Raw genomic sequence first — 25,293 nt, forward strand, 5'->3', positions numbered from 1 at the left:
GCGGGTTTTAGTAACTATAGAGTTATAGTTGAGTATACAGTGGAATTGGCTAAAGGAATTGTGATTGTATGTGGTGTAGCTGTAATAGTTGGCCAAGCCTTGGTGGCAATTAAAAGAACCGTGGTTGCCATTGGAAACACTGAATTTGCAGGTAGGTGTGCTGTGGTGGTAGCTGGAAGAATAGTGGCTGTAGTTGGTATAACTGTGGTTGTAGATCTGTATGCGGTAGCAGGGACGGATCTAGGGGGGGGCAAGCAGGTCTCTTGCCCCCGGCGCAGTTTGTTGAATTCTTAAAAAGGCGGCAAAATTTGGATGGGGAATGGCAGTTTAGGCGCCAAAACCTGACCTTGCCCCAGGCGCAACTTGGGGCAACTTGGTCTAGATCCGTCCCTGTGCGGTAGTGGCAGTTGGTAAGATAGTGGCTGTAGTTGGTATAACTGTGGTTGTAGATCTGTATGCGGTAGTGGCAGTTGGTAAGAGAGTGGCTGTAGTTGGTATAACTGTGGTTGTAGATCTGTATGCGGTAGTTTCAGTTGGTAAGATAGTGGATGTAGTTGGTATAACTGTGGTTATAGATCTGTATGAGGTAGTTGCAGTTGGTAAGATAGTGGCTGTAGTTGGTATAGCTGTGGTTGTAGATCTGTATGCGGTAGTAGCAGTTGGTAAGATAGTGGCTGTAGTTGGTATAACTGTGGTTATAGATCTGTATGCGGTAGTGGCAGTTGGTGAGATAGTGGCTGTAGTTGGTATAGCTGTGGTTGTAGATCTGTATGCTGTAGTAGCAGTTGGTGAGATAGTGGCTGTAGTTGGTATAACTGTGGTTGTAGATCTGTATGCGGTAGTGGCAGTTGGTAAGATAGTGGCTGTAGTTGGTATAACTGTGGTTGTAGATCTGTATGCGGTAGTGGCAGTTGGTAAGATAGTGGCTGTAGTTGGTATAACTGTGGTTGTAGATCTGTATTTGGTAGTAGCAGTTGGTAAGATAGTGGCTGTAGTTGGTATAACTGTGGTTGTAGATCTGTATGCAGTAGTGGCAGTTAGTGAGATAGTGGCTGTAGTTGGTATAACTGTGGTTATAGATCTGTATGCTGTAGTAGCAGTTGGTGAGATAGTGGCTGTAGTTGGTATAGCTGTGGTTGTAGATCTGTATGCGGTAGTGGCAGTTGGTGAGATAGTGGCTGTAGTTGGCATAGCTGTGGTTGTAGATCTGTATGCGGTAGTAGCAGTTGGTGAGATAATGGCTGTAGTTGGTATAACTGTGGTTGTAGATCTGTATGCGGTAGTGGCAGTTGGTAAGATAGTGGCTGTAGTTGGTATAGCTGTGGTTGTAGATCTGTATGCAGTAGTGGCAGTTAGTGAGATAGTGGCTGTAGTAGGTATAACTGTGGTTGTAGATCTGTATGCGGTAGTGGCAGTTGGTAAGATAGTGGCTGTAGTTGGTATAACTGTGGTTGTAGATCTGTATGCGGTAGTGGCAGTTGGTAAGATAGTGGCTGTAGTTGGTATAACTGTGGTTGTAGATCTGTATTTGGTAGTAGCAGTTGGTAAGATAGTGGCTGTAGTTGGTATAACTGTGGTTGTAGATCTGTATGCGGTAGTAGCAGTTAGTGAGATAGTGGCTGTAGTTGGTATAACTGTGGTTATAGATCTGTATGCAGTAGTAGCAGTTGGTAAGATAGTGGCTGTAGTTGGTATAGCTGTGGTTATAGATCTGTATGAGGTAGTTGCAGTTGGTAAGATAGTGGCTGTAGTTGGTATAACTGTGGTTGTAGATCTGTATGTGGTAGTAGCAGTTGGTGAGATAGTGGCTGTAGTTGGTATAGCTGTGGTTGTAGATCTGTATGTGGTAGTAGCAGTTGGTAAGATAGTGGCTGTAGTTGGTATAACTGTGGTTATAGATCTGTATGAGGTAGTTGCAGTTGGTAAGATAGTGGCTGTAGTTGGTATAACTGTGGTTGTAGATCTGTATGTGGTAGTAGCAGTTGGTGAGATAGTGGCTGTAGTTGGTATAGCTGTGGTTGTAGATCTGTATGTGGTAGTAGCAGTTGGTAAGATAGTGGCTGTAGTTGGTATAACTGTGGTTGTAGATCTGTATGCGGTAGTGGTAGTTGGTGAGATAGTGGCTGTAGTTGGTATAACTGTGGTTGTAGATCTGTATGCGGTAGTGGTAGTTGGTGAGATAGTGGCTGTAGGTGGTATAACTGTGGTTGTAGATCTGTATGCGGTAGTGGCAGTTGGTAAGATAGTGGCTGTAGTTGGTATAACTGTGGTTGTAGGTCTGTATGCGGTAGTAGCAGTTAGTAAGATAGTGGCTGTAGTTGGTATAACTGTGGTTGTAGATCTGTATGTGGTAGTAGCAGTTGGTAAGATAGTGGCTGTAGTTGGTATAACTGTGGTTGTAGATCTCTATGTGGTAGTAGCAGTTGGTAAGATAGTGGCTGTAGTTGGTATAACTGTGGTTGTAGATCTGTATGCGGTAGTGGTAGTTGGTGAGATAGTGGCTGTAGTTGGTATAACTGTGGTTGTAGATCTGTATGCGGTAGTGGCAGTTGGTAAGATAGTGGCTGTAGTTGGTATAACTGTGGTTGTAGGTCTGTATGCGGTAGTAGCAGTTAGTAAGATAGTGGCTGTAGTTGGTATAACTGTGGTTGTAGATCTGTATGTGGTAGTAGCAGTTGGTAAGATAGTGGCTGTAGTTGGTATAGCTGTGGTTATAGATCTGTATGAGGTAGTTGCAGTTGGTGAGATAGTGGCTGTAGTTGGTATAACTGTGGTTGTAGATCTGTATGTGGTAGTAGCAGTTGGTAAGATAGTGGCTGTAGTTGGTATAACTGTGGTTGTAGATCTGTATGCGGTAGTTGCAGTTGGTAAGATAGTGGATGTAGTTGGTATAACTGTGGTTGTAGATCTGTAAGCGGTAGTGGCAGTTGGTGAGATAGTAGCTGTAGTTGGTATAACTGTGGTTGTAGATCTGTATGTGGTAGTAGCAGTTGGTAAGATAGTGGCTGTAGTTGGTATAACTGTGGTTGTAGATCTGTATGCGGTAGTGGCAGTTGGTGAGATAGTGGCTGTAGTTGGTATAACTGTGGTTGTAGATCTGTATGCAGTAGTAGCAGTTGGTGAGATAGTGGCTGTAGTTGGTATAGCTGTGGTTGTAGATCTGTAAGCGGTAGTGGCAGTTGGTAAGATAGTGGCTGTAGTTGGTGTAACTGTGGTTGTAGATATGTATGCTGTAGTAGCAGTTGGTGAGATAGTGGCTGTATTTGGAATAACTGTGGTTGTAGATCTGTATGCGGTAGTAGCAGTTGGTAAGATAGTGGATGTAGTTGGTATAGCTGTGGTTGTAGATCTGTATGTGGTAGTAGCAGTTAGTAAGATAGTGGCTGTAGTTGGTATAGCTGTGGTTGTAGATCTGTATGCGGTAGTAGCAGTTGGTTAGATAGTGGCTGTAGTTGGTATAACTGTGGTTGTAGATCTGTATGTGGTAGTAGCAGTTAGTAAGATAGTGGCTGTAGTTGGTATAGCTGTGGTTGTAGATCTGTATGCGGTAATAGCAGTTGGTGAGATAGTGGCTGTAGTTGGTATAACTGTGGTTGTAGATCTGTATGCGGTAGTGGCAGTTGGTGAGATAGTGGCTGTAGTTGGTATAGCTGTGGTTGTAGATCTGTATTTGGTAGTAGCAGTTGGTAAGATAGTGGCTGTAGTTGGTATAACTGTGGTTGTAGATCTGTATGCGGAAGTGGCAGTTGGTGAGATAGTGGCTGTAGTTGGTATAGCTGTGGTTGTAGATCTGTATTTGGTAGTAGCAGTTGGTAAGATAGTGGCTGTAGTTGGTATAACTGGGGTTGTAGATCTGTATGTGGTAGTAGCAGTTAGTAAGATAGTGGCTGTAGTTGGTATAGCTGTGGTTGTAGATCTGTATGCGGTAATAGCAGTTGGTGAGATAGTGGATGTAGTTGGTATAGCTGTAGTTGTAGATCTGTATGTGGTAGTAGCAGTTAGTAAGATAGTGGCTGTAGTTGGTATAGCTGTGGTTGTAGATCTGTATGCGGTAGTAGCAGTTGGTTAGATAGTGGCTGTAGTTGGTATAACTGTGGTTGTAGATCTGTATGTGGTAGTAGCAGTTAGTAAGATAGTGGCTGTAGTTGGTATAGCTGTGGTTGTAGATCTGTATGCGGTAATAGCAGTTGGTGAGATAGTGGCTGTAGTTGGTATAACTGTGGTTGTAGATCTGTATGCGGTAGTGGCAGTTGGTGAGATAGTGGCTGTAGTTGGTATAGCTGTGGTTGTAGATCTGTATTTGGTAGTAGCAGTTGGTAAGATAGTGGCTGTAGTTGGTATAACTGTGGTTGTAGATCTGTATGCAGTAGCAGTTGGTAAGATAGTGGCTGTAGTTGGTATAACTGTGGTTGTAGGTCTGTATGCAGTAGTGGCAATTGGTGAGATAGTGACTGTAGTTGGTATAGCTGTGGTTGTAGATCTGTATGCGGTAGTGGCAGTTGGTAAGATAGTGGCTGTAGTTGGTATAACTGTGGTTGTAGATCTCTATACGGTAGTAGCAGTTGGTAAGATAGTGGCTGTAGTTGGTATAGCTGTGGTTATAGATCTGTATGCGGTAGTGGCAGTTGATGAGATAGTGGCTGTAGTTGGTATAACTGTGGTTGTAGATCTGTATGCTGTAGTAGCAGTTAGTGAGATAGTGGCTGTGGTTGGTATAACTGTGGTTGTATAACTGTGGTTGTAGATCTGTATGCGGTAGTAGCAGTTGGTAAGATAGTGGCTGTAGTTGGTATAGCTGTGGTTGTAGATCTGTATGCGGTAGAAGCAGTTAGTGAGATAGTGGCTGTAGTTGGTATGACTGTAGTTGTAGATCTGTATGTGGTAGTAGCAGTTAGTGAGATAGTAGCTGTAGTTGGTATAACTGTGGTTGTAGATCTGTATGCGGTAGTGGCAGTTGGTGAGATAGTGGCTGTAGTTGGTATGACTGTAGTTGTAGATCTGTATGTGGTAGTAGCAGTTGGTGAGATAGTAGCTGTAGTTGGTATAACTGTGGTTGTAGATCTGTATGCTGTAGTAGCAGTTGGTAAGATAGTGGCTGTAGTTGGTATAACTGTGGTTATAGATCTGTATGTGGTAGTAGCAGTTTGTAAGATAGTGGCTGTAGTTGGTATAGCTGTGGTTGTAGATCTGTATGCGGTAGTAGCAGCTGGTAAGATAGTGGCTGTAGTTGTTATAACTGTGGTTGTAGATCTGTATGCTGTAGTGGCAGTTGGTGAGATAGTGGCTGTAGTTGGTATAACTGTGGTTGTAGATCTGTATGTGGTAGTGGTAGTTGGTGATATAGTGGATGTAGTTGGTATAGCTGTGGTTGTAGATCTGTATGCTGTAGTGGCAGTTGGTGAGATAGTAGCTGTAGTTGGTATAACTGTGGTTGTAGATCTGTATGCTGTAGTAGCAGTCGGTAAGATAGTGGCTGTAGTTGGTATAACTGTGGTTGTAGATCTGTATACGGTAGTAGCAGTTGGTAAGATAGTGGCTGTAGTTGGTATAGCTGTGGTTGTAGATCTGTATGCTGTAGTGGCAGTTGGTGAGATAGTGGCTGTAGTTGGTATAACTGGGGTTGTAGATCTGTATGCGGTAGTAGCAGTTGGTAAGATAGTGGCTGTAGTTGGTATAGCTGTGGTTATAGATCTGTATGCGGTAGTGGCAGTTGGTGAGATAGTGGCTGTAGTTGGTATAACTGTGGTTGTAGATCTGTATGCTGTAGTAGCAGTTAGTGAGATAGTGGCTGTGGTTGGTATAACTATGGTTGTATAACTGGGGTTGTAGATCTGTATGCGGTAGTAGCAGTTGGTAAGATAGTGGCTGTAGTTGGTATAGCTGTGGTTGTAGATCTGTATGCGGTAGTGGCAGTTGGTGAGATAGTGGCTGTAGTTGGTATAACTGTGGTTGTAGATCTGTATGCTGTAGTAGCAGTTAGTGAGATAGTGGCTGTGGTTGGTATAACTGTGGTTGTATAACTGGGGTTGTAGATCTGTATGCGGTAGTAGCAGTTGGTAAGATAGTGGCTGTAGTTGGTATAGCTGTGGTTATAGATCTGTATGCGGTAGTGGCAGTTGGTGAGATAGTGGCTGTAGTTGGTATAACTGTGGTTGTAGATCTGTATGCTGTAGTAGCAGTTAGTGAGATAGTGGCTGTGGTTGGTATAACTGTGGTTGTATAACTGGGGTTGTAGATCTGTATGCGGTAGTAGCAGTTGGTAAGATAGTGGCTGTAGTTGGTATAGCTGTGGTTGTAGATCTGTATGCGGTAGTAGCAGTTGGTGAGATAGTGGCTGTAGTTGGTATAACTGTGGTTGTAGATCTGTATGCGGTAGTGGCAGTTGGTAAGATAGTGGCGGTAGTTGGTATAACTGTGGTTATAGATCTGTATGCGGTAGTGGCAGTTGGTGAGATAGTGGCTGTAGTTGGTATAACTGTGGTTGTAGATCTGTATGCAGTAGTGGCAGTTGGTGAGATAGTAGCTGTAGTTGGTATAACTGTGGTTGTAGATCTGTATGCTGTAGTAGCAGTTGGTAAGATAGTGGCTGTAGTTGGTATAACTGTAGTTGTAGATCTGTATGTGGTAGTAGCAGTTAGTGAGATAGTAGCTGTAGTTGGTATAACTGTGGTTGTAGATCTGTATGTGGTAGTAGCTGTTGGTAAGATAGTGGCTGTAGTTGGTATAACTGTAGTTGTAGATCTGTATGTGGTAGTAGCAGTTAGTGAGATAGTAGCTGTAGTTGGTATAACTGTGGTTGTAGATCTATATGTGGTACTGGCAGTTGGTGAGATAGTGGCTGTAGTTGGTATAACTGTGGTTGTAGATCTGTATGCGGTAGTGGCAGTTGGTAAGATAGTGGCTGTAGTTGGTATAGCTGTGGTTGTAGATCTGTATGCGGTAGTAGCAGTTGGTAAGATAGTGGCTGTAGTTGGTATAACTGTGGTTATAGATCTGTATGAGGTAGTTGCAGTTGGTAAGATAGTGGCTGTAGTTGGTATAGCTGTGGTTGTAGATCTGTATGCGGTAGTAGCAGCTGGTAAGATAGTGGCTGTAGTTGGTATAACTGTGGTTGTAGATCTGTATGCGGTAGTGGCAGTTGGTGAGATAGTGGCTGTAGTTGGTATAACTGTGGTTGTAGATCTGTATGCTGTAGTGGCAGTTGGTGAGATAGTGGCTGTAGTTGGTATAACTGTGGTTATAGATCTGTATGCTGTAGTAGCAGTTGGTGAGATAGTGGATGTAGTTGGTATAGCTGTGGTTGTAGATCTGTATGCAGTAGTGGCAGTTGGTGAGATAGTGGCTGTAGTTGGTATAACTGTGGTTGTAGATCTGTATGCGGTAGTGGCAGTTGGTGAGATAGTGGCTGTAGTTGGTATAGCTGTGGTTGTAGATCTGTATGCAGTAGTGGCAGTTGGTGAGATAGTAGCTGTAGTTGGTATAACTGTGGTTGTAGATCTGTATGCTGTAGTGGCAGTTGGTAAGATAGTGGCTGTAGTTGGTATAGCTGTGGTTGTAGATCTGTATGCGGTAGTAGCAGTTGGTGAGATAGTGGCTGTAGTTGGTATAGCTGTGGTTGTAGATCAGTATGTGGTAGTAGCAGTTGGTGAGATAGTGGCTGTAGTTGGTATAGCTGTGGTTGTAGATCTGTATTTGGTAGTAGCAGTTGGTAAGATAGTGGCTGTAGTTGGTATAACTGTGATTATAGATCTGTATGCGGTAGTAGCAGTTGGTAAGATAGTGGCTGTAGTTGGTATAACTGTGGTTGTAGATCTGTATGTGGTAGTAGCAGTTAGTAAGATAATGGCTGTAGTTGGTATAACTGTGGTTGTAGATCTGTATGCGGTAGTAGCAGTTGGTGAGATAGTGGCTGTAGTTGGTATAGCTGTGGTTGTAGATCTGTATGCAGTAGTAGCAGTTGGTAAGATAGTGGCTGTAGTTGGTATAACTGTGGTTATAGATCTGTATGAGGTAGTTGCAGTTGGTAAGATAGTGGCTGTAGTTGGTATAACTGTGGTTGTAGATCTGTATGTGGTAGTAGCAGTTAGTAAGATAGTGGCTGTAGTTGGTATAGCTGTGGTTGTAAATCTGTATGCGGTAGTAGCAGTTGGTGAGATAGTAGCTGTAGTTGTTATAACTGTGGTTGTAGATCTGTATGCGGTAGTTGCAGTTGGTGAGATAGTGACTGTAGTTGGTATAGCTGTGGTTGTAGATCTGTATGCGGTAGTAGCAGTTGGTAAGATAGTGTCTGTAGTTGGTATAACTGTGGTTGTAGATCAGTATGTGGTAGTAGCAGTTGGTGAGGTAGTGGCTGTAGTTGGTATAACTGTGGTTGTAGGTCTGTATGCAGTAGTGGCAATTGGTGAGACAGTGACTGTAGTTGGTATAGCTGTGGTTGTAGATCTGTATGCGGTAGTAGCAGTTAGTGAGATAGTGGCTGTAGTTGGTATAACTGTGGTTGTAGATCTGTATACGGTAGTAGCAGTTGGTAAGATAGTGGCTGTAGTTGGTATAACTGTGGTTGTAGGTCTGTATGCGGAAGTAGCAGTTGGTAAGATAGTGGCTGTAGTTGGTATAACTGTGGTTGTAGATCTCTATGCGGTAGTGGCAGTTGGTAAGATAGTGGCTGTAGTTGGTATAACTGTGGTTGTAGATCTGTATGCGGTAGTGGCAGTTAGTGAGATAGTGGCTGTAGGTGGTATAGCTGTGGTTGTAGATCAGTATGTGGTAGTAGCAGTTGGTGAGATAGTGGCTGTAGTTGGTATAGCTGTGGTTGTAGATCTGTATTTGGTAGTAGCAGTTGGTAAGATAGTGGCTGTAGTTGGTATAACTGTGGTTGTAGATCTGTATGTGGTAGTAGCAGTTAGTAAGATAGTGGCTGTAGTTGGTATAGCTGTGGTTGTAGATCTGTATGCAGTAGTAGCAGTTGGTAAGATAGTGGCTGTAGTTGGTATAACTGTGGTTGTAGATCTGTATGCGGTAGTAGCAGTTGGTGAGATAATGGCTGTAGTTGGTATAACTGTGGTTGTAGATCTGTATGCGGTAGTGGCAGTTGGTAAGATAGTGGCTGTAGTTGGTATAACTGTGGTTGTAGATCTGTATGCGGTAGTGGCAGTTGGTAAGATAGTGGCTGTAGTTGGTATAACTGTGGTTGTAGATCTGTATGCGGTAGTGTCAGTTGGTAAGATAGTGGATGTAGTTGGTATAACTGTGGTTATAGATCTGTATGAGGTAGTTGCAGTTGGTAAGATAGTGGCTGTAGTTGGTATAGCTGTGGTTGTAGATCTGTATGCGGTAGTAGCAGTTGGTAAGATAGTGGCTGTAGTTGGTATAACTGTGGTTATAGATCTGTATGCGGTAGTGGCAGTTGGTGAGATAGTGGCTGTAGTTGGTATAGCTGTGGTTGTAGATCTGTATGCTGTAGTAGCAGTTGGTGAGATAGTGGCTGTAGTTGGTATAACTGTGGTTGTAGATCTGTATGCGGTAGTGGCAGTTGGTAAGATAGTGGCTGTAGTTGGTATAACTGTGGTTGTAGATCTGTATGCGGTAGTGGCAGTTGGTAAGATAGTGGCTGTAGTTGGTATAACTGTGGTTGTAGATCTGTATTTGGTAGTAGCAGTTGGTAAGATAGTGGCTGTAGTTGGTATAACTGTGGTTGTAGATCTGTATGCAGTAGTGGCAGTTAGTGAGATAGTGGCTGTAGTTGGTATAACTGTGGTTATAGATCTGTATGCTGTAGTAGCAGTTGGTGAGATAGTGGCTGTAGTTGGTATAGCTGTGGTTGTAGATCTGTATGCGGTAGTGGCAGTTGGTGAGATAGTGGCTGTAGTTGGCATAGCTGTGGTTGTAGATCTGTATGCGGTAGTAGCAGTTGGTGAGATAATGGCTGTAGTTGGTATAACTGTGGTTGTAGATCTGTATGCGGTAGTGGCAGTTGGTAAGATAGTGGCTGTAGTTGGTATAGCTGTGGTTGTAGATCTGTATGCAGTAGTGGCAGTTAGTGAGATAGTGGCTGTAGTAGGTATAACTGTGGTTGTAGATCTGTATGCGGTAGTGGCAGTTGGTAAGATAGTGGCTGTAGTTGGTATAACTGTGGTTGTAGATCTGTATGCGGTAGTGGCAGTTGGTAAGATAGTGGCTGTAGTTGGTATAACTGTGGTTGTAGATCTGTATTTGGTAGTAGCAGTTGGTAAGATAGTGGCTGTAGTTGGTATAACTGTGGTTGTAGATCTGTATGCGGTAGTAGCAGTTAGTGAGATAGTGGCTGTAGTTGGTATAACTGTGGTTATAGATCTGTATGCAGTAGTAGCAGTTGGTAAGATAGTGGCTGTAGTTGGTATAGCTGTGGTTATAGATCTGTATGAGGTAGTTGCAGTTGGTAAGATAGTGGCTGTAGTTGGTATAACTGTGGTTGTAGATCTGTATGTGGTAGTAGCAGTTGGTGAGATAGTGGCTGTAGTTGGTATAGCTGTGGTTGTAGATCTGTATGTGGTAGTAGCAGTTGGTAAGATAGTGGCTGTAGTTGGTATAACTGTGGTTATAGATCTGTATGAGGTAGTTGCAGTTGGTAAGATAGTGGCTGTAGTTGGTATAACTGTGGTTGTAGATCTGTATGTGGTAGTAGCAGTTGGTGAGATAGTGGCTGTAGTTGGTATAGCTGTGGTTGTAGATCTGTATGTGGTAGTAGCAGTTGGTAAGATAGTGGCTGTAGTTGGTATAACTGTGGTTGTAGATCTGTATGCGGTAGTGGTAGTTGGTGAGATAGTGGCTGTAGTTGGTATAACTGTGGTTGTAGATCTGTATGCGGTAGTGGTAGTTGGTGAGATAGTGGCTGTAGGTGGTATAACTGTGGTTGTAGATCTGTATGCGGTAGTGGCAGTTGGTAAGATAGTGGCTGTAGTTGGTATAACTGTGGTTGTAGGTCTGTATGCGGTAGTAGCAGTTAGTAAGATAGTGGCTGTAGTTGGTATAACTGTGGTTGTAGATCTGTATGTGGTAGTAGCAGTTGGTAAGATAGTGGCTGTAGTTGGTATAACTGTGGTTGTAGATCTCTATGTGGTAGTAGCAGTTGGTAAGATAGTGGCTGTAGTTGGTATAACTGTGGTTGTAGATCTGTATGCGGTAGTGGTAGTTGGTGAGATAGTGGCTGTAGTTGGTATAACTGTGGTTGTAGATCTGTATGCGGTAGTGGCAGTTGGTAAGATAGTGGCTGTAGTTGGTATAACTGTGGTTGTAGGTCTGTATGCGGTAGTAGCAGTTAGTAAGATAGTGGCTGTAGTTGGTATAACTGTGGTTGTAGATCTGTATGTGGTAGTAGCAGTTGGTAAGATAGTGGCTGTAGTTGGTATAGCTGTGGTTATAGATCTGTATGAGGTAGTTGCAGTTGGTGAGATAGTGGCTGTAGTTGGTATAACTGTGGTTGTAGATCTGTATGTGGTAGTAGCAGTTGGTAAGATAGTGGCTGTAGTTGGTATAACTGTGGTTGTAGATCTGTATGCGGTAGTTGCAGTTGGTAAGATAGTGGATGTAGTTGGTATAACTGTGGTTGTAGATCTGTAAGCGGTAGTGGCAGTTGGTGAGATAGTAGCTGTAGTTGGTATAACTGTGGTTGTAGATCTGTATGTGGTAGTAGCAGTTGGTAAGATAGTGGCTGTAGTTGGTATAACTGTGGTTGTAGATCTGTATGCGGTAGTGGCAGTTGGTGAGATAGTGGCTGTAGTTGGTATAACTGTGGTTGTAGATCTGTATGCAGTAGTAGCAGTTGGTGAGATAGTGGCTGTAGTTGGTATAGCTGTGGTTGTAGATCTGTAAGCGGTAGTGGCAGTTGGTAAGATAGTGGCTGTAGTTGGTGTAACTGTGGTTGTAGATATGTATGCTGTAGTAGCAGTTGGTGAGATAGTGGCTGTATTTGGAATAACTGTGGTTGTAGATCTGTATGCGGTAGTAGCAGTTGGTAAGATAGTGGATGTAGTTGGTATAGCTGTGGTTGTAGATCTGTATGTGGTAGTAGCAGTTAGTAAGATAGTGGCTGTAGTTGGTATAGCTGTGGTTGTAGATCTGTATGCGGTAGTAGCAGTTGGTTAGATAGTGGCTGTAGTTGGTATAACTGTGGTTGTAGATCTGTATGTGGTAGTAGCAGTTAGTAAGATAGTGGCTGTAGTTGGTATAGCTGTGGTTGTAGATCTGTATGCGGTAATAGCAGTTGGTGAGATAGTGGCTGTAGTTGGTATAACTGTGGTTGTAGATCTGTATGCGGTAGTGGCAGTTGGTGAGATAGTGGCTGTAGTTGGTATAGCTGTGGTTGTAGATCTGTATTTGGTAGTAGCAGTTGGTAAGATAGTGGCTGTAGTTGGTATAACTGTGGTTGTAGATCTGTATGCGGAAGTGGCAGTTGGTGAGATAGTGGCTGTAGTTGGTATAGCTGTGGTTGTAGATCTGTATTTGGTAGTAGCAGTTGGTAAGATAGTGGCTGTAGTTGGTATAACTGGGGTTGTAGATCTGTATGTGGTAGTAGCAGTTAGTAAGATAGTGGCTGTAGTTGGTATAGCTGTGGTTGTAGATCTGTATGCGGTAATAGCAGTTGGTGAGATAGTGGATGTAGTTGGTATAGCTGTAGTTGTAGATCTGTATGTGGTAGTAGCAGTTAGTAAGATAGTGGCTGTAGTTGGTATAGCTGTGGTTGTAGATCTGTATGCGGTAGTAGCAGTTGGTTAGATAGTGGCTGTAGTTGGTATAACTGTGGTTGTAGATCTGTATGTGGTAGTAGCAGTTAGTAAGATAGTGGCTGTAGTTGGTATAGCTGTGGTTGTAGATCTGTATGCGGTAATAGCAGTTGGTGAGATAGTGGCTGTAGTTGGTATAACTGTGGTTGTAGATCTGTATGCGGTAGTGGCAGTTGGTGAGATAGTGGCTGTAGTTGGTATAGCTGTGGTTGTAGATCTGTATTTGGTAGTAGCAGTTGGTAAGATAGTGGCTGTAGTTGGTATAACTGTGGTTGTAGATCTGTATGCAGTAGCAGTTGGTAAGATAGTGGCTGTAGTTGGTATAACTGTGGTTGTAGGTCTGTATGCAGTAGTGGCAATTGGTGAGATAGTGACTGTAGTTGGTATAGCTGTGGTTGTAGATCTGTATGCGGTAGTGGCAGTTGGTAAGATAGTGGCTGTAGTTGGTATAACTGTGGTTGTAGATCTCTATACGGTAGTAGCAGTTGGTAAGATAGTGGCTGTAGTTGGTATAGCTGTGGTTATAGATCTGTATGCGGTAGTGGCAGTTGATGAGATAGTGGCTGTAGTTGGTATAACTGTGGTTGTAGATCTGTATGCTGTAGTAGCAGTTAGTGAGATAGTGGCTGTGGTTGGTATAACTGTGGTTGTATAACTGTGGTTGTAGATCTGTATGCGGTAGTAGCAGTTGGTAAGATAGTGGCTGTAGTTGGTATAGCTGTGGTTGTAGATCTGTATGCGGTAGAAGCAGTTAGTGAGATAGTGGCTGTAGTTGGTATGACTGTAGTTGTAGATCTGTATGTGGTAGTAGCAGTTAGTGAGATAGTAGCTGTAGTTGGTATAACTGTGGTTGTAGATCTGTATGCGGTAGTGGCAGTTGGTGAGATAGTGGCTGTAGTTGGTATGACTGTAGTTGTAGATCTGTATGTGGTAGTAGCAGTTGGTGAGATAGTAGCTGTAGTTGGTATAACTGTGGTTGTAGATCTGTATGCTGTAGTAGCAGTTGGTAAGATAGTGGCTGTAGTTGGTATAACTGTGGTTATAGATCTGTATGTGGTAGTAGCAGTTTGTAAGATAGTGGCTGTAGTTGGTATAGCTGTGGTTGTAGATCTGTATGCGGTAGTAGCAGCTGGTAAGATAGTGGCTGTAGTTGTTATAACTGTGGTTGTAGATCTGTATGCTGTAGTGGCAGTTGGTGAGATAGTGGCTGTAGTTGGTATAACTGTGGTTGTAGATCTGTATGTGGTAGTGGTAGTTGGTGATATAGTGGATGTAGTTGGTATAGCTGTGGTTGTAGATCTGTATGCTGTAGTGGCAGTTGGTGAGATAGTAGCTGTAGTTGGTATAACTGTGGTTGTAGATCTGTATGCTGTAGTAGCAGTCGGTAAGATAGTGGCTGTAGTTGGTATAACTGTGGTTGTAGATCTGTATACGGTAGTAGCAGTTGGTAAGATAGTGGCTGTAGTTGGTATAGCTGTGGTTGTAGATCTGTATGCTGTAGTGGCAGTTGGTGAGATAGTGGCTGTAGTTGGTATAACTGGGGTTGTAGATCTGTATGCGGTAGTAGCAGTTGGTAAGATAGTGGCTGTAGTTGGTATAGCTGTGGTTATAGATCTGTATGCGGTAGTGGCAGTTGGTGAGATAGTGGCTGTAGTTGGTATAACTGTGGTTGTAGATCTGTATGCTGTAGTAGCAGTTAGTGAGATAGTGGCTGTGGTTGGTATAACTATGGTTGTATAACTGGGGTTGTAGATCTGTATGCGGTAGTAGCAGTTGGTAAGATAGTGGCTGTAGTTGGTATAGCTGTGGTTGTAGATCTGTATGCGGTAGTGGCAGTTGGTGAGATAGTGGCTGTAGTTGGTATAACTGTGGTTGTAGATCTGTATGCTGTAGTAGCAGTTAGTGAGATAGTGGCTGTGGTTGGTATAACTGTGGTTGTATAACTGGGGTTGTAGATCTGTATGCGGTAGTAGCAGTTGGTAAGATAGTGGCTGTAGTTGGTATAGCTGTGGTTATAGATCTGTATGCGGTAGTGGCAGTTGGTGAGATAGTGGCTGTAGTTGGTATAACTGTGGTTGTAGATCTGTATGCTGTAGTAGCAGTTAGTGAGATAGTGGCTGTGGTTGGTATAACTGTGGTTGTATAACTGGGGTTGTAGATCTGTATGCGGTAGTAGCAGTTGGTAAGATAGTGGCTGTAGTTGGTATAGCTGTGGTTGTAGATCTGTATGCGGTAGTAGCAGTTGGTGAGATAGTGGCTGTAGTTGGTATAACTGTGGTTGTAGATCTGTATGCGGTAGTGGCAGTTGGTAAGATAGTGGCGGTAGTTGGTATAACTGTGGTTATAGATCTGTATGCGGTAGTGGCAGTTGGTGAGATAGTGGCTGTAGTTGGTATAACTGTGGTTGTAGATCTGTATGCAGTAGTGGCAGTTGGTGAGATAGTAGCTGTAGTTGGTATAACTGTGGTTGTAGATCTGTATGCTGTAGTAGCAGTTGGTAAGATAGTGGCTGTAGTTGGTATAACTGTAGTTGTAGATCTGTATGTGGTAGTAGCAGTTAGTGAGATAGTAGCTGTAGTTGGTATAACTGTGGTTGTAGATCTGTATGTGGTAGTAGCAGTTGGTAAGATAGTGGCTGTAGTTGGTATAACTGTAGTTGTAGATCTGTATGTGGTAGTAGCAGTTAGTGAGATAGTAGCTGTAGTTGGTATAACTGTGGTTGTAGATCTATATGTGGTACTGGCAGTTGGTGAGATAGTGGCTGTAGTTGGTATAACTGTGGTTGTAGATCTGTATGCGGTAGTGGCAGTTGGTAAGATAGTGGCTGTAGTTGGTATAGCTGTGGTTGTAGATCTGTATGCGGTAGTAGCAGTTGGTAAGATAGTGGCTGTAGTTGGTATAACTGTGGTTATAGATCTGTATGAGGTAGTTGCAGTTGGTAAGATAGTGGCTGTAGTTGGTATAGCTGTGGTTGTAGATCTGTATGCGGTAGTAGCAGCTGGTAAGATAGTGGCTGTAGTTGGTATAACTGTGGTTGTAGATCTGTATGCGGTAGTGGCAGTTGGTGAGATAGTGGCTGTAGTTGGTATAACTGTGGTTGTAGATCTGTATGCTGTAGTGGCAGTTGGTGAGATAGTGGCTGTAGTTGGTATAACTGTGGTTATAGATCTGTATGCTGTAGTAGCAGTTGGTGAGATAGTGGATGTAGTTGGTATAGCTGTGGTTGTAGATCTGTATGCAGTAGTGGCAGTTGGTGAGATAGTGGCTGTAGTTGGTATAACTGTGGTTGTAGATCTGTATGCGGTAGTGGCAGTTGGTGAGATAGTGGCTGTAGTTGGTATAGCTGTGGTTGTAGATCTGTATGCAGTAGTGGCAGTTGGTGAGATAGTAGCTGTAGTTGGTATAACTGTGGTTGTAGATCTGTATGCTGTAGTGGCAGTTGGTAAGATAGTGGCTGTAGTTGGTATAGCTGTGGTTGTAGATCTGTATGCGGTAGTAGCAGTTGGTGAGATAGTGGCTGTAGTTGGTATAGCTGTGGTTGTAGATCAGTATGTGGTAGTAGCAGTTGGTGAGATAGTGGCTGTAGTTGGTATAGCTGTGGTTGTAGATCTGTATTTGGTAGTAGCAGTTGGTAAGATAGTGGCTGTAGTTGGTATAACTGTGATTATAGATCTGTATGCGGTAGTAGCAGTTGGTAAGATAGTGGCTGTAGTTGGTATAACTGTGGTTGTAGATCTGTATGTGGTAGTAGCAGTTAGTAAGATAATGGCTGTAGTTGGTATAACTGTGGTTGTAGATCTGTATGCGGTAGTAGCAGTTGGTGAGATAGTGGCTGTAGTTGGTATAGCTGTGGTTGTAGATCTGTATGCAGTAGTAGCAGTTGGTAAGATAGTGGCTGTAGTTGGTATAACTGTGGTTATAGATCTGTATGAGGTAGTTGCAGTTGGTAAGATAGTGGCTGTAGTTGGTATAACTGTGGTTGTAGATCTGTATGTGGTAGTAGCAGTTAGTAAGATAGTGGCTGTAGTTGGTATAGCTGTGGTTGTAAATCTGTATGCGGTAGTAGCAGTTGGTGAGATAGTAGCTGTAGTTGGTATAACTGTGGTTGTAGATCTGTATGCGGTAGTTGCAGTTGGTGAGATAGTGACTGTAGTTGGTATAGCTGTGGTTGTAGATCTGTATGCGGTAGTAGCAGTTGGTAAGATAGTGTCTGTAGTTGGTATAACTGTGGTTGTAGATCAGTATGTGGTAGTAGCAGTTGGTGAGGTAGTGGCTGTAGTTGGTATAACTGTGGTTGTAGGTCTGTATGCAGTAGTGGCAATTGGTGAGACAGTGACTGTAGTTGGTATAGCTGTGGTTGTAGATCTGTATGCGGTAGTAGCAGTTAGTGAGATAGTGGCTGTAGTTGGTATAACTGTGGTTGTAGATCTGTATACGGTAGTAGCAGTTGGTAAGATAGTGGCTGTAGTTGGTATAACTGTGGTTGTAGGTCTGTATGCGGAAGTAGCAGTTGGTAAGATAGTGGCTGTAGTTGGTATAACTGTGGTTGTAGATCTCTATGCGGTAGTGGCAGTTGGTAAGATAGTGGCTGTAGTTGGTATAACTGTGGTTGTAGATCTGTATGCGGTAGTGGCAGTTAGTGAGATAGTGTCTGTAGGTGGTATAGCTGTGGTTGTAGATCAGTATGTGGTAGTAGCAGTTGGTGAGATAGTGGCTGTAGTTGGTATAGCTGTGGTTGTAGATCTGTATTTGGTAGTAGCAGTTGGTAAGATAGTGGCTGTAGTTGGTATAACTGTGGTTGTAGATCTGTATGTGGTAGTAGCAGTTAGTAAGATAGTGGCTGTAGTTGGTATAGCTGTGGTTGTAGATCTGTATGCAGTAGTAGCAGTTGGTAAGATAGTGGCTGTAGTTGGTATAACTGTGGTTGTAGATCTGTATGCGGTAGTAGCAGTTGGTGAGATAATGGCTGTAGTTGGTATAACTGTGGTTGTAGATCTGTATGCGGTAGTGGCAGTTGGTAAGATAGTGGCTGTAGTTGGTATAACTGTGGTTGTAGATCTGTATGCGGTAGTGGCAGTTGGTAAGATAGTGGCTGTAGTTGGTATAACTGTGGTTGTAGATCTGTATGCGGTAGTGGCAGTTGGTAAGATAGTGGCTGTAGTTGGTATAACTGTGGTTGTAGATCTGTATTTGGTAGTAGCAGTTGGTAAGATAGTGGCTGTAGTTGGTATAACTGTGGTTGTAGATCTGTATGCAGTAGTGGCAGTTAGTGAGATAGTGGCTGTAGTTGGTATAACTGTGGTTGTAGATCTGTATGCGGTAGTGGCAGTTGGTAAGATAGTGGCTGTAGTTGGTATAACTGTGGTTGTAGATCTGTATTTGGTAGTAGCAGTTGGTAAGATAGTGGCTGTAGTTGGTATAACTGTGGTTGTAGATCTGTATGCGGTAGTAGCAGTTGGTAAGATAGTGGCTGTAGTTGGTATAGCTGTGGTTATAGATCTGTATGAGGTAGTTGCAGTTGGTAAGATAGTGGCTGTAGTTGGTATAACTGTGGTTGTAGGTCTGTATGCGGTAGTAGCAGTTAGTAAGATAGTGGCTGTAGTTGGTATAACTGTGGTTGTAGATCTGTATGCGGTAGTAGCAGTTGGTAAGATAGTGGCTGTAGTTGGTATAGCTGTGGTTGTAGATCTGTATGCAGTAGTAGCAGTTGGTAAGATAGTGGCTGTAGTTGGTATAGCTGTGGTTATAGATCTGTATGAGGTAGTTGCAGTTGGTAAGATAGTGGCTGTAGTTGGTATAACTGTGGTTGTAGGTCTGTATGCGGTAGTAGCAGTTAGTAAGATAGTGGCTGTAGTTGGTATAACTGTGGTTGTAGATCTGTATGTGGTAGTAGCAGTTGGTAAGATAGTGGCTGTAGTTGGTATAACTGTGGTTGTAGATCTGTATGTGGTAGTAGCAGTTGGTAAGATAGTGGCTGTAGTTGGTATAACTGTGGTTGTAGATCTGTATTTGGTAGTAGCAGTTGGTAAGATAGTGGCTGTAGTTGGTATAACTGTGGTTGTAGATCTGTATGCGGTAGTAGCAGTTAGTGAGATAGTGGCTGTAGTTGGTATAACTGTGGTTGTAGGTCTGTATGCGGTAGTAGCAGTTGGTAAGATAGTGGCTGTAGTTGGTATAACTGTGGTTGTAGATCTCTATGCGGTAGTGGCAGTTGGTAAGATAGAGGCTGTAGTTGGTATAACTGTGGTTGTAGATCTCTATGCGGTAGTAGCAGTTGGTAAGATAGTGGCTGTAGTTGGTATAACTGTGGTTGTAGATCTGTATGTGGTAGTTGCAGTTGGTAAGATAGTGGCTGTAGTTGGTATAACTGTGGTTGTAGATCTGTATGTGGTAGTAGCAGTTAGTAAGATAGTGGCTGTAGTTGGTATAGCTGTGGTTATAGATCTGTATGAGGTAGTTGCAGTTGGTAAGATAGTGGCTGTAGTTGGTATAACTGTGGTTGTAGGTCGGTATGCGGTAGTAGCAGTTAGTAAGATAGTGGCTGTAGTTGGTATAGCTGTGGTTATAGATCTGTATGAGGTAGTTGCAGTTGGTGAGATAGTGGCTGTAGTTGGTATAACTGTGGTTGTAGATCTGTATGTGGTAGTAGCAGTTGGTAAGATAGTGGCTGTAGTTGGTATAACTGTGGTTGTAGATCTGTATGCGGTAGTGGCAGTTGGTAAGATAGTGGATGTAGTTGGTATAACTGTGGTTGTAGATCTGTAAGCGGTAGTGGCAGTTGGTGAGATAGTAGCTGTAGTTGGTATAACTGTGGTTGTAGATCTGTATGTGGTAGTAGCAGTTAGTAAGATAGTGGCTGTAGTTGGTATAGCTGTGGTTGTAGATCTGTATGCGGTAATAGCAGTTGGTGAGATAGTGGCTGTAGTTGGTATAACTGTGGTTGTAGATCTGTATGCGGTAGTGGCAGTTGGTGAGATAGTGGCTGTAGTTGGTATAGCTGTGGTTGTAGATCTGTATTTGGTAGTAGCAGTTGGTAAGATAGTGGCTGTAGTTGGTATAACTGTGGTTGTAGATCTGTATGCGGTAGTAGCAGTTGGTAAGATAGTGGCTGTAGTTGGTATAACTGTGGTTGTAGGTCTGTATGCAGTAGTGGCAATTGGTGAGATAGTGACTGTAGTTGGTATAGCTGTGGTTGTAGATCTGTATGCGGTAGTGGCAGTTGGTAAGATAGTGGCTGTAGTTGGTATAACTGTGGTTGTAGATCTCTATACGGTAGTAGCAGTTGGTAAGATAGTGGCTGTAGTTGGTATAGCTGTGGTTATAGATCTGTATGCGGTAGTGGCAGTTGGTGAGATAGTGGCTGTAGTTGGTATAACTGTTTTTGTAGATCTGTATGCTGTAGTAGCAGTTAGTGAGATAGTGGCTGTGGTTGGTATAACTGTGGTTGTATAACTGTGGTTGTAGATCTGTATGCGGTAGTAGCAGTTGGTAAGATAGTGGCTGTAGTTGGTATAGCTGTGGTTGTAGATCTGTATGCGGTAGTGGCAGTTGGTAAGATAGTGGCTGTAGTTGGTATGACTGTAGTTGTAGATCTGTATGTGGTAGTAGCAGTTAGTGAGATAGTAGCTGTAGTTGGTATAACTGTGGTTGTAGATCTGTATGCGGTAGTAGCAGTTGGTGAGATAATGGCTGTAGTTGGTATAACTGTGGTTGTAGATCTGTATGCGGTAGTAGCAGTTGGTAAGATAGTGGCTGTAGTTGGTATAACTGTGGTTGTAGATCTGTATGCGGTAGAAGCAGTTAGTGAGAGAGTGGCTGTAGTTGGTATGACTGTAGTTGTAGATCTGTATGTGGTAGTAGCAGTTAGTGAGATAGTAGCTGTAGTTGGTATAACTGTGGTTGTAGATCTGTATGCGGTAGTGGCAGTTGGTGAGATAGTGGCTGTAGTTGGTATGACTGTAGTTGTAGATCTGTATGTGGTAGTAGCAGTTGGTGAGATAGTAGCTGTAGTTGGTATAACTGTGGTTGTAGATCTGTATGCAGTAGTGGCAGTTGGTGAGATAGTGGCTGTAGTTGGTATAACTGTGGTTATAGATCTGTATGCTGTAGTAGCAGTTGGTGAGATAGTGGATGTAGTTGGTATAGCTGTGGTTGTAGATCTGTATGCGGTAGTGGCAGTTGGTGAGATAGTGGCTGTAGTTGGTATAACTGTGGTTGTAGATCTGTATGCGGTAGTAGCAGTTGGTAAGATAGTGGCTGTAGTTGGTATAACTGTGGTTGTAGATCTCTATACGGTAGTAGCAGTTGGTAAGATAGTGGCTGTAGTTGGTATAGCTGTGGTTATAGATCTGTATGCGGTAGTGGCAGTTGGTGAGATAGTGGCTGTAGTTGGTATAGCTGTGGTTGTAGATCTGTATGCGGTAGTGGCAGTTGGTGAGATAGTGGCTGTAGTTGGTATAACTGTGGTTGTAGATCTGTATGCTGTAGTAGCAGTTAGTGAGATAGTGGCTGTGGTTGGTATAACTGTGGTTGTATAACTGTGGTTGTAGATCTGTATGCGGTAGTAGCAGTTGGTAAGATAGTGGCTGTAGTTGGTATAGCTGTGGTTGTAGATCTGTATGCGGTAGTGGCAGTTGGTAAGATAGTGGCTGTAGTTGGTATGACTGTAGTTGTAGATCTGTATGTGGTAGTAGCAGTTAGTGAGATAGTAGCTGTAGTTGGTATAACTGTGGTTGTAGATCTGTATGCGGTAGTAGCAGTTGGTGAGATAATGGCTGTAGTTGGTATAACTGTGGTTGTAGATCTGTATGCGGTAGTAGCAGTTGGTAAGATAGTGGCTGTAGTTGGTATAACTGTGGTTGTAGATCTGTATGCGGTAGAAGCAGTAAGTGAGAGAGTGGCTGCAGTTGGTATGACTGTAGTTGTAGATCTGTAAGTGGTAGTAGCAGTTAGTGAGATAGTAGCTGTAGTTGGTATAACTGTGGTTGTAGATCTGTATGCGGTAGTGGCAGTTGGTGAGATAGTGGCTGTAGTTGGTATGACTGTAGTTGTAGATCTGTATGTGGTAGTAGCAGTTGGTGAGATAGTAGCTGTAGTTGGTATAACTGTGGTTGTAGATCTGTATGCAGTAGTGGCAGTTGGTGAGATAGTGGCTGTAGTTGGTATAACTGTGGTTATAGATCTGTATGCTGTAGTAGCAGTTGGTGAGATAGTGGATGTAGTTGGTATAGCTGTGGTTGTAGATCTGTATGCGGTAGTAGCAGTTGGTGAGATAGTGGCTGTAGTTGGTATAGCTGTGGTTGTAGATCTGTATGCGGTAGTAGCAGCTGGTAAGATAGTGGCTGTAGTTGGTATAACTGTGGTTGTAGATCTGTATGCGGTAGTGGCAGTTGGTGAGATAGTGGCTGTAGTTGGTATAACTGTGGTTGTAGATCTGTATGCGGTAGTAGCAGTTGGTGAGATAGTGGCTGTAGTTGGTATAGCTGTGGTTGTAGATCTGTATGCGGTAGTAGCAGCTGGTAAGATAGTGGCTGTAGTTGGTATAACTGTGGTTGTAGATCTGTATGCTGTAGTGGCAGTTGGTGAGATAGTGGCTGTAGTTGGTATAACTGTGGTTATAGATCTGTATGCTGTAGTAGCAGTTGGTGAGATAGTGGATGTAGTTGGTATAGCTGTGGTTGTAGATCTGTATGCGGTAGTAGCAGTTGGTGAGATAGTAGCTGTAGTTGGTATAACTGTGGTTGTAGATCTGTATGCAGTAGTGGCAGTTGGTGAGATAGTAGCTGTAGTTGGTATAACTGTGGTTGTAGATCTGTATGCTGTAGTAGCAGTTGGTAAGATAGTGGCTGTAGTTGGTATAACTGTGGTTGTAGATCTGTATACGGTAGTAGCAGTTGGTAAGATAGTGGCTGTAGTTGGTATAGCTGTGGTTGTAGATCTGTATGCTGTAGTAGCAGTTGGTGAGATAGTGGCTGTAGTTGATATAGCTGTGGTTGTAGATCTGTATGCAGTAGTAGCAGTTGGTGAGATAGTGGCTGTAGTTGGTATAACTGTAGTTGTAGATCTGTATGTGGTAGTAGCAGTTAGTGAGATAGTAGCTGTAGTTGGTATAACTGTGGTTGTAGATCTGTATGCGGTAGTGGCAGTTGGTGAGATAGTGGCTGTAGTTGGTATAACTGTGGTTGTAGATCTGTATGCTGTAGTAGCAGTTGGTAAGATAGTGGCTGTAGTTGGTATAACTGTGGTTGTAGATTTGTATGCGGTAGTAGCAGCTGGTAAGATAGTGGTTGTAGTTGGTATAACTGTAGTTGTAGATCTGTATGTGGTAGTAGCAGTTAGTGAGATAGTAGCTGTAGTTGGTATAACTGTGGTTGTAGATCTGTATGCGGTAGTGGCAGTTGGTGAGATAGTGGCTGTAGTTGGTATAACTGTGGTTGTAGATCTGTATGCTGTAGTAGCAGTTGGTAAGATAGTGGCTGTAGTTGGTATAACTGTGGTTATAGATCTGTATGAGGTAGTTGCAGTTGGTAAGATAGTGGCTGTAGTTGGTATAGCTGTGGTTGTAGATCTGTATGCGGTAGTAGCAGCTGGTAAGATAGTGGCTGTAGTTGGTATAACTGTGGTTGTAGATCTGTATGCTGTAGTGGCAGTTGGTGAGATAGTGGCTGTAGTTGGTATAACTGTGGTTATAGATCTGTATGCTGTAGTAGCAGTTGGTGAGATAGTGGATGTAGTTGGTATAGCTGTGGTTGTAGATCTGTATGCGGTAGTGGCAGTTGGTGAGATAGTAGCTGTAGTTGGTATAACTGTGGTTGTAGATCTGTATGCGGTAGTGGCAGTTGGTAAGATAGTGGCTGTAGTTGGTATAGCTGTGGTTGTAGATCTGTATGCGGTAGTAGCAGTTGGTGAGATAGTGGCTGTAGTTGGTATAGCTGTGGTTGTAGATCAGTATGTGGTAGTAGCAGTTGGTGAGATAGTGGCTGTAGTTGGTATAGCTGTGGTTGTAGATCTGTATTTGGTAGTAGCAGTTGGTAAGATAGTGGCTGTAGTTGGTATAACTGTGATTATAGATCTGTATGCGGTAGTAGCAGTTGGTAAGATAGTGGCTGTAGTTGGTATAACTGTGGTTGTAGATCTGTATGCGGTAGTGGCAGTTAGTGAGATAGTGGCTGTAGTTGGTGTAACTGTGGTTGTAGATCTGTATGCGGTAGTAGCAGTTGGTAAGATAGTGACTGTAGTTGGTATAACTGTGGTTGTAGATCTGTATGAGGTAGTTGCAGTTGGTAAGATAGTGGCTGTAGTTGGTATAACTGTGGTTGTAGATCTGTATGTGGTAGTAGCAGTTAGTAAGATAGTGGCTGTAGTTGGTATAGCTGTGGTTATAGATCTGTATGCGGTAATAGCAGTTGGTGAGATAGTGGCTGTAGTTGGTATAACTGTGGTTGTAGATCTGTATGCGGTAGTAGCAGTTGGTAAGATAGTGGCTGTAGTTGGTATAGCTGTGGTTGTAGATCTGTATTTGGTAGTAGCAGTTGGTAAGATAGTGGCTGTAGTTGGTATAACTGTGATTGTAGATCTGTATGCAGTAGCAGTTGGTAAGATAGTGGCTGTAGTTGGTATAACTGTGGTTGTAGGTCTGTATGCAGTAGTGGCAATTGGTGAGATAGTGACTGTAGTTGGTATAGCTGTGGTTGTAGATCTGTATGCGGTAGTGGCAGTTGGTAAGATAGTGGCTGTAGTTGGTATAACTGTGGTTGTAGATCTGTATACGGTAGTAGCAGTTGGTAAGATAGTGGCTGTAGTTGGTATAGCTGTGGTTATAGATCTGTATGCGGTAGTGGCAGTTGGTGAGATAGTGGCTGTAGTTGGTATAACTGTGGTTGTAGATCTGTATGCTGTAGTAGCAGTTAGTGAGATAGTGGCTGTGGTTGGTATAACTGTGGTTGTATAACTGTGGTTGTAGATCTGTATGCGGTAGTAGCAGTTGGTAAGATAGTGGCTGTAGTTGGTATAGCTGTGGTTGTAGATCTGTATGCGGTAGTGGCAGTTGGTGAGATAGTGGCTATAGTTGGTATAACTGTGGTTGTAGATCTGTATGCGGTAGTGGCAGTTGGTGAGATAGTGGCTATAGTTGGTATAACTGTGGTTGTAGATCTGTATGCGGTAGTGGCAGTTGGTGAGATAGTGGCTGTAGTTGGTATGACTGTAGTTGTAGACCTGTATGTGGTAGTAGCAGTTGGTGAGATAGTAGCTGTAGTTGGTATAACTGTGGTTGTAGATCTGTATGCGGTAGTAGCAGTTGGTGAGATAGTGGCTGTAGTTGGTATAACTGTGGTTGTAGATCTGTATGCAGTAGTAGCAGTTGGTAAGATAGTGGCTGTAGTTGGTATAGCTGTGGTTGTAGATCTGTATGCAGTAGTAGCAGTTGGTAAGATAGTGGCTGTAGTTGGTATAGCTGTGGTTGTAGATCTGTATGCAGTAGTGGCAGTTGGTGAGATAGTAGCTGTAGTTGGTATAACTGTGGTTGTAGATC

General features: G+C 43.1%; 1 protein-coding gene across 1 annotated transcript in view; it reads right to left on the minus strand.

Moving 5' to 3' along the window:
* LOC137544571 (homeobox-like protein HDP1) overlaps positions 1-25,293 on the minus strand; it is a 76,850-nt gene that overhangs the window by 38,972 nt on the left and 12,585 nt on the right. Inside the window, exons 3-8 of the mRNA XM_068265670.1 lie at positions 20,341-20,668; positions 19,823-20,227; positions 14,692-14,921; positions 13,404-13,619; positions 8,304-8,820; positions 4,345-4,809 (exon numbers count right to left, since the gene is read on the minus strand). Coding sequence (XP_068121771.1) covers positions 4,345-4,809; positions 8,304-8,820; positions 13,404-13,619; positions 14,692-14,921; positions 19,823-20,227; positions 20,341-20,668 — 2,161 coding nt within the window. The remainder of the gene's footprint in view (positions 1-4,344; positions 4,810-8,303; positions 8,821-13,403; positions 13,620-14,691; positions 14,922-19,822; positions 20,228-20,340; positions 20,669-25,293) is intronic.

Source organism: Hyperolius riggenbachi, chromosome 2 (genome assembly GCF_040937935.1).
Source record: "Hyperolius riggenbachi isolate aHypRig1 chromosome 2, aHypRig1.pri, whole genome shotgun sequence".
NCBI classification, from domain to species: domain Eukaryota; kingdom Metazoa; phylum Chordata; class Amphibia; order Anura; family Hyperoliidae; genus Hyperolius; species Hyperolius riggenbachi.